The 16,558-nt window shown below is 42.4% G+C and overlaps 1 protein-coding gene across 3 annotated transcripts in view; it reads left to right on the forward strand.

Annotated features, from left to right (window-relative positions):
• The window catches only part of COQ8A (coenzyme Q8A), a 71,831-nt gene that overhangs the window by 48,468 nt on the left and 6,805 nt on the right, over positions 1-16,558 (forward strand). For all 3 annotated transcript variants that reach the window (XM_044436899.1, XM_044436723.1, XM_044436812.1), the window contains 6 exons: positions 6,919-7,041; positions 10,671-10,756; positions 11,117-11,257; positions 13,185-13,266; positions 14,590-14,683; positions 15,055-15,196. In XM_044436899.1, the coding sequence (XP_044292834.1) occupies positions 6,919-7,041; positions 10,671-10,756; positions 11,117-11,257; positions 13,185-13,266; positions 14,590-14,683; positions 15,055-15,196 (668 nt within the window). The remainder of the gene's footprint in view (positions 1-6,918; positions 7,042-10,670; positions 10,757-11,116; positions 11,258-13,184; positions 13,267-14,589; positions 14,684-15,054; positions 15,197-16,558) is intronic.

Raw genomic sequence — 16,558 nt, forward strand, 5'->3', positions numbered from 1 at the left:
GAGAGAGAGAGAGAGAGAGAGAGAGAGAGAGAGAGAGAGAGAGAGAGAGAGAAGGAGAGAAGCTTTGGTTATTATCCTTGAAAGCAGTGTCATCCCTGTTGGAGGAAGCAGAGGATGCTCCCTGACTAGGTACCAAGGTTGCCCCAGAAAGACTCAGCATTTTTTGAGGCATTGCAAAATATGTACAAGGTTTGGGGGAATTCATGTCCTTTTCAAAGCTTTTGAGAAGGATGGGGATCTTGCCTGATTAACTAAGCAAGCATTATAATTCATTAATTGCTTGGTTTCATTATAGGTCTTCTTTTCATTGCCTTTATTTTCAAATAACATAAAAGTGTGTGTAAAATACATTTTAAAAGCATTCAAAGTGGCAGTTACATTTCTGGTCTTTTGGGAATGAAAGAAGCAGTTGTGCTTGGTGTGAGTGTCAGGGCCGGGGAGACTCAAACTCCTCAGGTGGGGAGGATGGGCCCTGGAAAACTGGGCTTCCAGATATTGAGACGGTGGAAGCAGAGAGGCTTATGTCAAGGTAGGTGTTTTCCAGGTGTTCAGGCAGACTCTGAGAATAGCCAGGATCTGCAGCTGCCAGGAAAGAGTGTATGATAGGAGCTCCTGAAGCCATCCAATTCGGGTACGACTCTTGAACTCATGATGCAGCATTGAGAGAGAAGAGCTAGCGAACTAGAGGGATAGACTTTGGAGAAGAGGCTTGCCTGCCTCCAAAAGGGCCCTCCCAGAGGGAGAGGGCACAGGTTACTCAAAAGGAAGGTTCTTGGAAATAGTTACTAGACTGGGTTCAACAAACAGTTCTGTGCATGCTCAGATGCTCATTTTGTGGTGATAGTGCTTACCAGATGTATTTTGGCAAAGAATGGGCTGATGTTTCAAAAGTACAAATGTCAAAAACCAGCTCTTGTCATGGCCCTCTTCAGAGGGATTTCTTCTATAAGCAGGTAAATTCATGCCTGCGTTATTAAGATATTAATTTGGAAATTGGCCTATAGAAAAGCATTTTGAAGAGGAGTACTCACTGTTTACTTTTTCTGTGGAAAGCAGGGGGAAAGAAAGAACAGTGGTTTGAAAGTGCAAGAAGGAATATTTAGCCTAAGCATGAGTAACAATTTGTTAAGCCTGTCATAATAAGGCCAAGAAGCATAACATCAGTTCTGGAATGCTCCCATAAATATCTTCCAGAAAACACTGGATAGGACTCAAGGGCACTTAAGCATTTTTTTTTTACTGCAGTCCTAAATACACTTACTAGAGAGTGAGCCCTAATGAACACAGTAGGACGTAATTCTAAGTAAACCTGCCTCAGTTTGCAATGTTAGAGCAGGGAAATGGTTCAGATTAGATGCCTATAAGAACTAGCTGTTGTCCAGTTAATTCATGTATTGTGGTGTTGCATGCTCTTGAGTATGTCAGTTCACATTGATAATGACATGTGTGATTCTCCAAATACTTTGTGCTCCAGAGCGGCATTCCCAGTTTGCATTTAGGCATCTGTATCACCAGCCTTTCCCTCCAGAGCATGAGACACACAGCATTTGTGTTGAGAATGATGCTGCTGATTATAATAATGACCCTAATCATAGCCCCACTTACTTCCTCCTGGGGCTTGCTTTTGACCATATGTGCGTGTGCGTGCACACACACACACACACACACACACACACACACACACAGACACAGACACAGGCAGAGAGAGAACATATATAGAGTTGCACTGTAGATTTCTTCTTTGAGACCTGTGTTTTCCTATCCCTTTGATTCCGGGTCTATTTTTTGGTCTAATTAATTCAATTTTTTTTCATTGGTCTCTTTCCCTCCCCCTTGCATACTGTGTTCTCCCACCTGCTTCTGCTGTCATTCATTCCAAAGAGTCTGAAAATGGATCTTCACTGCTCAGCAGCAATCTGATTTTGTACCAGGGGTTAGTTAGCAGATCATAGTATTTCAAGGGCTGCTACTAAAATGATGGGGCAACGTTTTTTTCTTACCCCACCCTACCCATAACCTAGCTTTTCCAGACCTGAGTTAAATTACTGCAAGCTAGTCTTCAGAGACAGGAGAACTGCTAAAATTGTGGTTGCTTTTAACATTTTGTAAAACTGGATGCTCAAGCAGAAGGAGCAGTGGTACAGACTGGTCTGTCTGAAGGTTGAACATGGACATCTCAGTATATTACAACCTGCACTAACATTCCTGGGGTCAGAATACATATTTTGCTAATTCTGCAGCTGAGTCTTGTCTTATTTTGTATGCTTATGTCAATGCATGTGGGCCTGTTTCAGTTGAGTACCACAGTGTTATGAGAGGAGAGCGTTAAACCCCCCTTTCCCATTTTTTCACTGAAAATAAGCGTCTGCTGACTCCAGTGAAGACTTCTCTTTTTCAAGTCACTCCACTTGGGGTGGGGGGGCAAGGGAGGAGGGAGGTTTGGCGCATAAGTACAAGGAATTGTTTGCTGGTTTGCCTTCTGTACCAAACTGTGGTTTGCCATAAAGCAGCCAATCTGTGAGAAAATTCTGAGTGTTTAAGAAAGAGTATGTGTGCCCAAGTCTTAGCTCCATCTTTGGATGTTACATCCATTCCATCCCTACATATGTGTGTATACATAAAAGCCTGGGGTACTCCAGCCCTCCAGACTGATATGTGCACACTTCACACAGGCAACAGTCACCTCTACAGCCCTGTATGCTGGAGTATCCCTACCCATCAATGTTCATATGCCAGTATTGACTAGATGTCTGGGCCAGAGCTTACCACACCTTTGGCAGAGCAGTCCTGTCATTGATCCTCAACTAGTGACCCCACCTGCCTCCAAGAGGTAAGCTCGCCGGTTGCCCGTATGTGTGATGCACAGAGACCATCAAGAAGAAAGGCAGGTTATGTGTAACTGTCATTCTTCAAGTAGTCATCTGTGCATTCACACAAACCTTCCCTCTGTCCCTCCTGGTGTTGTCCTATGACTGCTGGACATTCCTAAGGCTGATCTCTCAGACACAATAGTAGTCTCATTACTTCAGAACTGAGGACCAGGCTGGAGCTCCTCTCTCACACCAGGGCATCCCAGGACATATCCACTGAATAATAATTAATTATCTCTGGAATCTTCCCAAATACATTCTACACTTGTACCCCAGAACCCATATGTGTGAATGCACAGATAACCACTTGAAGAACGACAGTTACAGGTAAGCAGACTGCCTTTCTATGATGTCCAGACAGGGGCACTTGGGGTTGTTTGTGGGCTAAACCCAAGTTAACATGTTTGTAGTCTAGCCACAAATTGCTGCCATCCACTAAACACAATGTATGTTAACAAGGCAAGCTAAATAAAAATAGCTGCATTGGTTTCTGCTGACTTTAAGAGCCATTTTAGCATCTCTGTTAGAATGTATGTGGGCCACACTGGGTATAAGGAAAGTGTTCCAGGAATATGAAATGAAATCCCATCTCCAAACACTCTCTTCTATTGAGGGGCAAGAAGTGAACTTCAAGGTCAAATACACTAATGAGTAAGTTTCCAGCAGTACCTGTTAAGAGTCCTACTTAAGTTTTTGTGCTGCAGGACCAAATAGATAGAATTTGGAGCCAGAAAATGTGCATTTCTGTGAGGCATGTATTTTACAAAAGTAAATTTTCATGAGATAATGCTGTTTCCAAATGTACAGTAGAAATGCACATGTGAATATGCTCCCATATTACAGAGAATTTGTTTAATTTATGCAAGTGGCACCTTCCTAGGAAAAGGCACCTCACCTGATTTTCTTCTTAACATAATTGTGTATTTTGTGCACAGGAAGAGGGATTTTAAACTTCCAAACAAACAAGTCTCACCCCTGCCTCTGCTGCATATCCAGCATGGGACAGTTTGCATAATATACCGTGCATAACATTTTGATTGGATCCCTAAGAAGCTGAACATTGACAAGTATATGTCCCCTCCCTCTGACTACCTACAGAGCGAGCACATTATAAACTGGGCAAGAGGGAGCAGGTATATTAACCATCCTGCTCGTGAGAGTTTAAGAGTCATCAAAGCAAGTTAAGGTTAGATTTTTTGATCATAGGTGAACACTTGACATGCTTTGTGTGTATAATCAAGACGTTATTTAGCTGTATGGTTGTGCCAAATTGGGAGCGAAATTTTCCTGCTTCTGTGGATCCCTTAATTTTTGATTAGTTACCAATGTGATTTTCTTCACCACTGGTGAGGATATTTCATATGATTGGCTCACCAAATAATTAAATGTACAGTACGGTGGGTGAACAGCCACCTGTATTTACCCTCTGTTGGTAGATTTTAGCCCCTACAACACCAGTTTTCCAGAAACTTGGACTGCTCACTGCTTGTTTTGAGTACGATTACTCATTTATTCCAAAGATACATTAAGAAGATTCTGTATTCCCACATTAAACCCTCAAGAGTAAAATTCAAAGCCTATTTCATTGCATATCCTTTTGGGCAACCAAAGGCATAACACTGGGGAATTAGGAATAAATAAATCTGTGCCTTTTGCTTTTTATAGTTTCCTTACAATTTTTGAATACATGTTCCTTCTGTCTCATGTCTGTATCAGTTGGCAAAATAAACTCTGCATGAAGATACTTATGCATTTTTGTACACATTTATCCTAATATGCACTGGTTTTGTAAGCAGTTTTCTCTAATACTTGCTTTTTCCTGTGGAGTTTTTTCTGCTGTGTGCAGCTTTAACATACACATTTTTGTATTCACTTTTTATCACAAAGATAGAAATGCAAAAGCCAAAGGATTCTGGTGTTCCAGTCTGTACATTAGCATGGGGACTATGAGTTAGGTTGAGTCATATTAAAATATGAACTGAATAAATTTCTCCCGTTCTTTATGGGAGTTCCATGATTCATCTTCCAACTTTTTAGAGACACTGCAGGAGCTGGTGATGAGAACTGCACAGAAAGCTGTGCACGGCAGTAGTTGTGGTATGTTAAGCCCTTTTCCGTGTATTATTTTTTGTTCCTTACCCACTTGCTGTTAATTCCTTCTCCACTTGCTATTTCCAGCAAGAGGCTAATACAGATATGATGGAGGTACCTATATTCTGCCTTGCCCAGAAAATAACTTGATTTAGAACAAAGTTGTAAGGGTTAAATCTGGGTTCTCCAATATGGTGTGGGATCAGGCTCTTCTCTTGGTTCTCACCAGGCTCCCTGTCTCTCCTGACCTTTATTTTGCTTATTAAAATGTTTGCTTCAGCTGGAAGATTGGCATGCTGCAAAATGGAGGGCTGCTCTCTAGCACTACCTCTGAGTTCAAAATGGTGTTCCCTGTTGTTGCATTCAGGCTCCCCTTCTGCCTTACACTTAGGTTTTTGGGCAAGTTCTTGTTCTTCTAGTGTTTCACCAATTTGCATCATGCTTGGAGATGGGAGTTTTGTGACTGACCCTGTCCACCATGACAGCCATCTTATGACTGGACAAATTCCCCACCCCCCACCCCGCCATGGTAACCATTTTATAAGAGTGCTCACAACACCTTCTCAAAAATCCAAAAATGCCTACTGTTCTAAATGCTTCGTCCTTTAGATGTTGCTTCCCTGATCAGATAAACTGACTTCCTCCTTAAGCACTATCTTTTTTCTTTTCTTTTTCCTTTTTTTTAAAGGACAGGAGATCATCCACAGATCTTTCACTATATTGTGCATGTTGGCCCTTAGAAATTTTACTTTGATAATCTTGGTGTGCTGTTTGTGAGGCAACCTACCTGTGAAAGTACCTGTTTCCTTTTCCTTGTGCTTACAGTTACAAAATCCAGCACATGAGCCCAAGAATACCAACATGCCTTCTCCAACCCAGCATGCTTCAGATGTGTCAGATCAGTGTTCCCATCATCCCCAGCATGGTCATTCTGGCTTGGGGAAGTTCAGCACATCTGGAGGGTGTCAGATTGGAGAAGTCTGCAATATCACATTCCTGTCTGCTCACAGAACTCCTCTTTTCACAGCAGCCTCCTTCTTCATTAGTAATTAGCCACTGTTAATGTGGGCTTGTGCTTGGGACTGTTTTCTCTTAGAACCCATTCCATGAATGAATGCTGTTTTAACCTACATTTTCATCATTTGGTCTAGCTTGCTATGGAAATTTGCCAGTCATTCTGTTGAAAACTGGTTTTACAATAGGTTAATATTTCTGCTCATCATCTGACATAAAAGGCATTATATTTGAAAAGAACAGTTAAGCCCAGTGCATTTCTCTGATTTATTAAACGTAACTGTGTTTTTCAAGAATGGTAGACTTGGACTCCATCTATGCTTATGAACAGTCATGTCAAAGTTGCTTCTCCTCCTGCTCTGGGGCCATTTGGATACGGTGCTACAAAGGCAAGGTTCCTTTCAGGTTTGCATACTGCATAATGAGCATGTTGTTGGTCCCAGCTATTTGGACCCTATATTCAGATGGTTCCAGAGTGGCATAAGAAGTTACAGGAAAGCATCTACTTTGGTGCCTCTAGGTAAGTGCAAATAGGGACTTAGTTTGCTATGATCTGGAGCTTATTAGTTTCTTTAGAGGTGGAGGATTTAAGATTAATTGCATCAATTGTTTAACTATTCATGCAGTCAGGCTTCTATAACTTCTGGCAACTCTTCCTGCATCTTCTAAAAATGGGCATAGTTTAATTTTCCCCACATGACTACTTGGGCTATTAGCATCTGTGAACAATTCTGTCAATCAGTACTTGATGTTGTTTTACAAGCTCCAACTTGCTCAAGGTATTCCTCAACCCCCCCCCCCCTTGTGTTAAATTGGGAGATGTCCCACAGAGGTGGATACTACCAGTGGTCTACCACTTTTTTAAAAGCTGGGGTTCTGAGAGCAAGTTCTTTGGGTCACATAACAGTTAAGACATTTTTCTTTTCTGTCTACCTGTCTCCAGGAAAAAAGGCTGTTATGGATTCTAGCCCGTTTTTGTCAGAGGCCAATGCAGAAAGAATTGTGCGGACCTTGTGCAAGGTTCGAGGAGCTGCACTGAAGTTGGGACAGATGCTGAGCATTCAAGGTAAGTGCAAACAGCTCCTCTTTTTCTTGGTTCTCTGCTCCCTTTTTGCAGTGTGGACAACCCATACTACTGGGGTGATGCTTGTAGTCTACTCGGGAGGTTTGCAAGAGCCAGGGAGCAGAATGGGGAGTCTGGCATACCAGATGTTGACATGTATTTAACAAAGTAGAGCAGCAAGATGAAGTTTCAGAAGCTTGTACATAGTTAAAATGCCTTCATAAGGGATGACTAAACTAGACATGCATGTGTGTCTGCTGCTATTTCCCTGCCCCTCATCCCAATAGCCTTGGTGCAGCCTGAAATCTGTTAGTGCCCAACAGAGACTGATCCCATTAAGTTTGCAAGTATCCAGCAGGACTTGATGTTAGTTTGTTAAAACTGTAGATGCTCCTTTGCTTTTTTGAGGACTATGAGAACATCCAGAGATGCTGCTCTACTCCAAAAGTTTTATTCACATAGGCCATGTGGTACCATGAAGTTTAGCTCATTAATTATGGCATGAGCCTTTCTTATCCCATGCATGAAGTATCATCCAAAAAGATTATACCAATCTAAACATGTCTGTCTTTAAGGCAGCATGCCCTCATGTGGTGCCCTACAGGAGCTTTGGACTGCAACCCCATTGTCCCTTCCATGGGCCATGTCCCTTCCATGGGCCATGTTATTCAGGCTGGTGGGAATTGAATTCCAAAGTGTCTGGAGGTTCCCATGTCAGGGAAGGCTACTTAAGATGTCATAATGCTGCCGCAGACTAGCAGAGCTGTCCTGCCCCCTTGAAACTATTAGGCCTGAGAAACTCCTCAATTAAGTGCATGTTATTTTGTTGATGTTCAGAAATCTCCCAGTGCAAGCAGTTCAGATGGTAAAACATATAAGTGATCGTGATGTAAGGGAAAATGGAATATTATTGCCAATTGATCAAGAAATAAAAACACCAGTGTTAAAACATCAATAAGAATGGGAGGAACAGTTTCCACAAGCACAGGCATGACAATGTAGCCTCTCTCATGCTTAAAAACAACAGCTAAGAAAACCTTTTCCCACTAACTACACAGCATTACCAGGACTGTTGGAGGCCTTTAAAGCAATAAACAGAACTGAACACCAAGGCAGCACTAAGGAATCTGATAGACAGACTCATTCCATTACTTCTTTCAACCTTTCCATCCTTCCCTTGTGACGAGTATGCTTTTTATTTCTGAAAATGACCAGGAAGATGAGCTGCCCCTAGCAGAACCTTCCAAATAGCTCTTTCCATTGGTATTAAGAGGTTGCTGCAACTTGTGGGCTGCCATCTGCTTGCAGTTGCTTCATGTCATTGACAGCTGTAAACCTCTTTTTGTGGACGGTTTCTTTCCCAGTCAAGCTAACTGTGGGGAGGGAAAGATTGTGTGTTTGGGGAAGTAATTGCCAGTGCTTATTGAGCGGTGAATTTTCGTAGTTAATCTAGCTCCTGGAAGTGCCTCTACTCCCCCCCCCCCCCGGTATTTACTTTCTAATAGTGACTTCTGCTGTATGTAGCGCTTCTGAGAGGCATCTGCAGCAATACTTCAGTAGAAGATAGTAGAAACAGGGAGCCTAAGAATTAGCTGCCCCTGCCACAGTTCTAGAATCACAGAATGATTCAGCCATTGCATCATGTCATCTAGCAACTTATTCTTAGCCACCATACCATGGACCCATCCAAGCTTTTCTGGAGAACAGTGCTGGTCAGCCTTTGAACAATTTGGTTTTAAGGAAAACTCCATTATCAAACTTAAATGTCTACCCTCTACTATAAATCCTATAAAGTCTGTTGTCCCATTTTCAATGGAGGAATCCTCAAAGGAATGGGAGCCCTCCCCTCTTCTTACTTGTTTTCTGAAAAGTATTGGTACATTTCCCCCTTCACTATCTAACCTTTTTGTTTAAGCTTAAACCATGGTCAGTTTCTCCAGATGTTCTTCATAGGATTAGACTTGAAGACCTTTGTCACCATTTAAAGTGCACTCCTAAATGCTTTCCCTGTGGTCTGTCACGCTGTTCTTTTTTGTGTGCTTGACGTTGAAGGGCTTTCCTGTCTCTCTCATTTTTGGGACAAATCATTTATCTTCTTCGTAACCTTTACTGTCCCTCTCTCCTGCTTCTGCTGTTGTTATGAAGGGGTGAAATATGCTGTAGGCCAGGAGTGGGAATTATTTTTACCCCAAGGACTGGATAGGCCCCAAACAAGCATGCCAGCAACTGGCAGGACCACAGTCCAAATGGGAGGGGGCCACACGTAGTGCTAGCAGGCAGCCTTGATGTATTTGCCCCTGCACATTTGCATTTGCCCAAGCAGACAGTGGGCTAAATGGCTAGGGGCAGCTGGTGCCTTGAGGAGTGACTCTGTCTGGAGCAGCTTCACCCCCCTGTTGGCTTACCCAGCTGGGAAAATCAGGTGACTGAGCCATGGCCTCTAGGTGTAACTCCTTGGGAACTTCTCTCATGCCCCCTTTCTGAGTGTGCGTGTATGTTTTGGGTAGGAACTTTTCCTGAAGCCTTCATGCGCTAGAAAGGGGGGTGGTGCTGGTAGGCTGAAGGCTACCCATTCCTTTATAGCTAATGTACCAATGGTGTGTAGCTCTGTATTACCCAAGTGAAATAAATGTTTAGGCAAGAAGAAGGTTTCTTAGATTATCCACAGCTTTTTATCTTTCAACTGCTCATCTTCTCCATTGGTCCCTCCCTGCCCTTTGAGATGTGGAGCCTTGCAAAGCCCTATTTTTCCATTAAATGTTTTTCTGTCCACCAGCCCCAGCAGGTGAATTCCTGACTGCATTTTCCTCTTGTACTGTCTCTCAGTGTTTTAAAAATGCTTTCCTATAACCCACACCTTAGAATGCTGTTGCTATGCAGGCTGTGGAGTAGGTGGGTAGTTCAACAGGATTGAGAATTTTGGACTAATGTCCCTGTGTCAGTGTCTGATTGAAAATAACTCCTTACAGAGTTGTTTGAAGGCCTACTAGGTCGACTACATAAATAGTAAGTGAAGACGGTTCTTTGCTATGCTACCAAGCAAAGCAGATAAATGCTGGCCTAGGCATAGCAGATCCCAGCTGATACAAGTGTTTATGTTCTGTTTTTGTGATGCAGTGAAAGTGGAGGGGCCTGTTGAGAATTAAAATGTAGCTACATTCTCCTTGGCAGTAGCTGCCAACCCAAACACTTTCTGCTCTAACTCAGAACAAGACAGGGATAACATAGATGAGGTTTCAGCACACCTCTTCAGGAATCTCAGTCTTGCTGTTCAGCTCAGCTGAAGTGCTAGTAAAACCCAACTCCTATGAATAGTTTAAGGTCGTGTGTGTGCTTCTTCCATCAGGCCATGTACCTCCAGAAGATGGCTAGGTGAAACAGGAGATTGTTAGGGGAAAAAACCCTTTAACGTAAAGCTTTAATTTAAAACATAAAGAATGTGCAGTCCTCTATAGTGTTATTTGTGGCCAGGAAAAGAGAGCAGGAGTATAAAGCTGGCACAGTTAAAATGTTCAGATTGGGCATTTGCACCTGAAGGCAATAACAGGTCAGAGATAGGAACTTTTATTGTTGGAGGTAAGAGAATCGCATTTAACTGGCTTTGCCCGCCTGATGTCCTTTCCTCTTGGCAGATGATGCCTTCATCAACCCTCAGCTGCAGAAGATTTTTGAACGTGTTCGGCAGAGTGCAGACTTCATGCCTTTGAAGCAAATGATGGTGAGACTTTAGCTACTTGACAGGGAGAGATCCTGGGAATTGAAACAGCAGTAAACTTCCTGTGCCCACACTGCTCTGAATAATCTGGTAGAAGAGCCACTTATCCTTGTTACATTCTGGCCAATGCCATCCTTTTTGAGAAGCTCTGTAAGATCTGTGTGATGTTAACCATTGGGAATATCTTCTGTGTTTAGCTCTCTGCTTCATATGGGATATGTTTTTTCATATTGCTTGAGTCAGTAACCACTTGAATTTATTTCTGACTGCTCACACAGCTTTGACCTTTGCCATAGGTAGACTTGTGAGAAAGTGCATTGGGCAGTTTTGGTAAACTTGCAGTTTGTTTCTTTTTACCTGTAGAAAACTTTGAACTCTGACCTTGGCCCTAACTGGCGTGATAAACTGGAGTTTTTTGAGGAGCGGCCTTTTGCTGCAGCTTCAATTGGACAGGTTCACCTGGCTCGTTTGAAGAACGGCAAAGAAGTTGCCATGAAAATCCAGGTGAGCCTCAAAACCTTAACTGCTTTCCTGGTCAGGGATTTGTCTTCATGCAAGACACTTACTTTAACAACATGTTTTTATGGCCATAGTGCTGCTGCTGTGACTCAGTTAAGATCAGGATGTGGGCCAGAAGTGTGCTGATGGTATTTAATGTTCATTTGCTTGGGGAAAGCACATCACCAAGCTTAATTGAATCAATTGACTTAAAATTCAAGACCTCATTAAGACCTCATTTATTCAATCTGTCTTACCCACCCACCCACCCACCCACACCTTCAGTGTGATATATCAGTTGCTTAAATGTAATGCAAACAAAACAAAATGGTTATTGAGCAATTATTTACAGTAGACATCCATTAACTCATTCTACTCAGACTCTACTATCTCCATCAAGGGCCTACCTCTGACTGCCACCTCCAAGTGAGGTCCAGAAAGAGGCAAAAAGGATTACGGACTTTTCAGTGGTCGCCCCCAGTTGTGGAATGTTCTCTCCACTGAGACCCACCTGCAGCAGCTTTGTCATCTTTTTGGTGTCATATTAATGCTCTTTTCCCAAGCATGTAATGATACATGATGGGTCATGTCTACTGTTTTAATTAGGTCTAGTTTTTAACCAAAAATCTTTTAGATGGTAAATGGTTTTATATTTTCCTACATTGGAATTTTTAGCTGTGGTAAATTTGCATACTGGAATTGTATTCTATGTTTTCTTGTATTTGTATTTTTATTGTATCTTTTGCATTTCGTTAGGAGTGGTAAACCTCCCAGAGAGCTTTGGCTATCAAGAAGTATAGAAATAAATAAATTTACAAAAACTGAAAGCAGTTAAAAACAAACCAGTACTGAAAAGTTAATGTTACTTTGCTATACCTACAAAATATGCCAACAGGTTGGGCTCTATTTCTCCTATATATAAAAAAATGATAAAGTCATTGGTAGTTGAAATGTAAACACTATTGTTTACTATCTTCAAAGGAGCTTTTTATATTTTATTTATTTAAAATACTTCTTGGTTGCCTTTGAGACAACTGGATGGGGGAAAATGAAGCAGCCCTATTGGGCAGCTCTGTTTGTCTCAGACTTCAATAGTTCCCTATGCCTTCACCTTCTGTTGGTAGTGGAAAAGTTTCCTAGGTTGTTGTTCTTGGGAGGCAGTTGTGTTTTCATCTTTACACAAGGTCCTGATTAAAAATGATGGAAAGTTACTGTTGTAGCAGTTGTTAATGTCAGTCACTATCCAAAGCACAGGTGTTAAGCTGTGAAAACTGGGTTCCTTTCCCTCCCTCCCTCCCTCTCTCTCTTAAGGGCGAATGGAGAGGAAACAGAAAATGAGCTATGCATTTCATGCTGTGTTTTGAAGATAACATGCTATGTTATCTTTCTGGAGAACTTGAGATTTATGAACTGGGCAAAGAGGAAGTGTTACCCATAATGACCCATTTTCCTCCTCAGTCCCAACCTAATTTTAACTCCCAAGGTATATCTACATTTCACATGGAAAGCAAATGCCCTGTTTACAAAGCAGAGTACTCTTAATTAGAATAAAAATGCGTTATTTGTGAGGGGCTTTATACTGGCCCTTTTGGTGGAATACGAAAGAGCTGGCGTTTACAAGCAAAGGCCCTATTCTGAATCCTGAGAATATCCAGGAAGCTGCTGCCAGACGGTGTAGACAACACTGACTGTGTATATGGCAGCTTCCTAAGATATTTTGATCTCTTTTATCTAATGGAGACTAAAACCATTGCATAGGTTTCCTGATTTTGTTTTTAAGTGACGAGGAATACTTTTAAATGATTCTTGCTTTTAATCTGGAGAAATACGGGCTGTAGCGTTTTACCTGCGAAAGGGTGTGGTCTATTTAGGAGGTGGTCCGAGGTTGGGCTTAGGCACATCTGCCTTCTCACCATTTCCTTTTTCTTTGCAGTATCCTGGTGTGGCCCAGAGCATCAATAGTGATGTCAGCAACCTGATGACTGTCCTGAGTATGAGCAATATTCTCCCAGAAGGTAACGCCACTGGAAAATGGTGGGAAGGAAAGGAATTTCCATGGAAGGAGTTGCAGAAAAGCCTTTAAACAACTACTGAAATTTTGTGGAAGGGTTGTGTGATTTTTCTGTGTGTTCCCTACTTGGCACCAATTTAAGATCCTCCAAAATCCAAAACATATAGTACCACATGAGAGAGATTTGACTTGAGGAAGCGGTGGGGGGAATAGTCCCCAAAGCAGGTGCTTCTTTCTATTGCTGAAAAGAAGCTTATTAAAATGGGTAGCACCTGCTGTTCTGCCCCATCATACTTTCCTTCAACATCAGAAGATAAGAAAATGGCCAACAACATGAAATTTCTGTTCTCCAAGAAATTTCTTTTCCTGCTGTAGATGCTCTGTGATGAACACACTGTAGGATTGCCCCTTGAGTTATCCTTCAGTCATGCTGTAGCTTGGTCTTGATGAGAAGACCCTGCATGGGATCCAGAATGAAAGACTCGTTAAGCTTAGAAGCAAAAATGGTGGGTTGAAAGCACCATCTGGTTTGTCTTATGAACATAGTGGTTCGTGCGACAAGCAGTGGACTCAGACTGCCTGTTCCAGGGGAGCAGCACCACTGTTGTCCAGGCAGGCAAATGACCTCACTATTGCAAGCTCACATACTCTGTGAGCATTAGCTTCTGTGTGCTGTGGCTAATCCTGGCCAGATTGCTTCTCTGAGAAAATGTGTATGTTTGCAGGAGAGCCAGCATTCCATACCTGAAATGCTAATTCCAGCCAGGAGAGAACAGAGGAGAGACGGAGAGAGAAACAAGTTTGCTTCATAACATTAGGCCATCATCCTTTTGACACTAGTCTTCCAGACTTGCTGCTAGATATGAACAGAGGCTGCCTTTTCTCTTGGACTTTTCGTGCCTTGACTGCTAGGCAAATCTCTATGGCGATTGGTTTAAACCTTGTTGTTAATCTAGATACCAGACAGGAGGAAAAGACCTCTATTGCTTTGTGCATCTACTTGTTGCATTTATGGAGAAGATAGCAGAAGCCCATTCTTTCCTTTTGCTCTGCATTCCTTCAGCTTTATGGCCCGTAGCTGTAGGAAGGCAATATGTATCTGCTGATTCTAAACCTGTCACTGAAGACCAGGATGAGTGAACCTTCGAACTCTTGCCTTTGTTCTTGACTTGAAGTTGGGCATATCACTGCTACAGTTAAGCAAGGTTGAAAATACCAGTGAACCAGGGTCCTCAGCTCTGAACTCTGAACTCGTTTTGTCGTCAGGTGCTCTGTTTTTTGATTAAATCAGTTATATACCCTATCAAGTCCTTCAATTTTTTTCCAGGCCTTTTCCCTGAACATCTGATTGAAGTTCTGAGCAGAGAGCTGGCCCTTGAATGCGATTACAAGAGAGAAGCTGCCTGCGCAAGGAAATTCAGGTGAGTTTCCCTGGGATCTCTGCCCCCTTTCATCCTACCTTTCTATTTGTGAGCCGCCCCGAGGCTTCGGCGAATGGGGCGGCATAGAAGTCTCCTGAATGAATGAATGAATGAATGAATGAATGAATGAATGAATGAATGTTTTACTGTGGTTTGAAGGGGCTCAGTGGGGTAGCGATAATGTTGCAGTTGTGTGGTATGAATTATGCCAAACACTTGGACTTGCGGGGCTGGCGGACATCTCTCAGGCTCAGAGAAAGTGGCTCAGTGAAAGGATGGCAACTGCCTTTTGACCAAAGAGTTCTGCCCCTGCTGCTCAGATGTGGCAGTCATCTCACCCCCTTCTTACCATTTTATTTCCTGATCCTCAGGGAGCTGCTCAAGGATCACCCATTCTTTTATGTCCCTGCTGTGGTGGATGAACTCTGCAGCCCTCATGTTTTAACAACAGAACTGGTAACGGGCTTTCCACTGGATCAAGCTGAAAATCTGAGCCAAGAGATCCGGAATGAGGTACTGTTGTCTGGCTTATTTCTTCTTGAAGCTGACTAAAGAATAATATAAAGCCAGGATGATATTATTCTCAGATGATTTTGTAAGGGAGTGCACTGGAATGAGAGCCCTTGTGCTCTTGTTAATAATATTGTATGCCTTGGGGTGGGTGGGGGAGTGGCATTTTGCTGGAAAGAATTTGCATGCTGGGGAGTGCTGAAGCCTTTCTCTTGACAGCTGATTCTGTCTGCCTTTTTTGCCAAGCAGATTTTCCCTAGGTGTGCTTAAGCATTTTGCACAGTTCCCATTTCAAGCAGATTGAAACTCTGTTATCCTTTGGGTTTTGAACTTCTCTGAATGTTGTGATTTAGTTCTTTATTCAAAATGTATATAATTTTTTAGAGATAAAAACAATTAGACATTCACATTTTGAGAGGAAATACACTTAGAAATGTATTAAGCAAAATAAATGTGGTCAAAATATTTAACTATCATTTATATTATTTGATTTATCATGCATATAAATATGCATTTATTCATACTTTTTAAATTAATATGGAAACAGGATAGAATAGGCTTATGAATTAACACTGGGCTAAGCAACTTGCAACTTGCAGGCCAAAACATCTGCAGCCGCTTCCATCAACCTAGGCCAGCAGAGCTAGTGGCAAGCATTGTGGAAGTTGAAGGCCAAAACAATTGTGTAGAATTTGGGCCTTATATAAAAAGCTGAAGCCTTGTGACCAGTTACCAGTCCTTTCAGCTTGTGGAAGCCTCCAAGGAGTACTTGTGGAAGTACCATTCTCAGTCCTTTCAGCTGCTCCTGGCCATTCTCTGCTGCTAACACAGTGAGTGGGGCCACACAATTTTGTGTGTGTCCATCCTGTGCTTCCTTCAAGGAGTGTTGCATGTGAGATTCTCAGGCACGCTCTCATCTATTGGTCATGTCAGGTCTATTTAAACCCTCTGAGAAGGAACTGTATTGTTCCTTATGTGTCCTAAAAGCCACACAGCTTCATTCCCCTTATTCCTTTTCCCGTCCAGGCCACCAGCTTTCAGAGGATGAATATGACCTTCTGGGTAGGATGACTAGCTTGGCAAAAAAGGTCGACTTCCCTTTCCTGATACAAGTAATCAGAAATGCATCACCTTATTGCATAAGTTACCAAATATAGGTTTCACAGTGGGACCAGCCCTAGCAGCCAAAAGTACTCTCAGTAAACAAGAAGCAGAGCAAAGGTGAAACGTGGACAAAAGGGCATTGGAGCTGAATATGGTATGGGCTAGAGGGTTAAGAGGAGGACAGGCCATTCTCGCTGCTGCCAGGCTGGGAGATGGAGCTGTCAGCATCACCGAGCACAGTGCAAAGTGTGTTCCCAACTC

Source organism: Varanus komodoensis, unplaced genomic scaffold, assembly GCF_004798865.1.
Source record: "Varanus komodoensis strain SLA01 unplaced genomic scaffold, ASM479886v1 scaffold1, whole genome shotgun sequence".
Classification (NCBI taxonomy): Eukaryota; Metazoa; Chordata; class Lepidosauria; order Squamata; family Varanidae; genus Varanus; species Varanus komodoensis.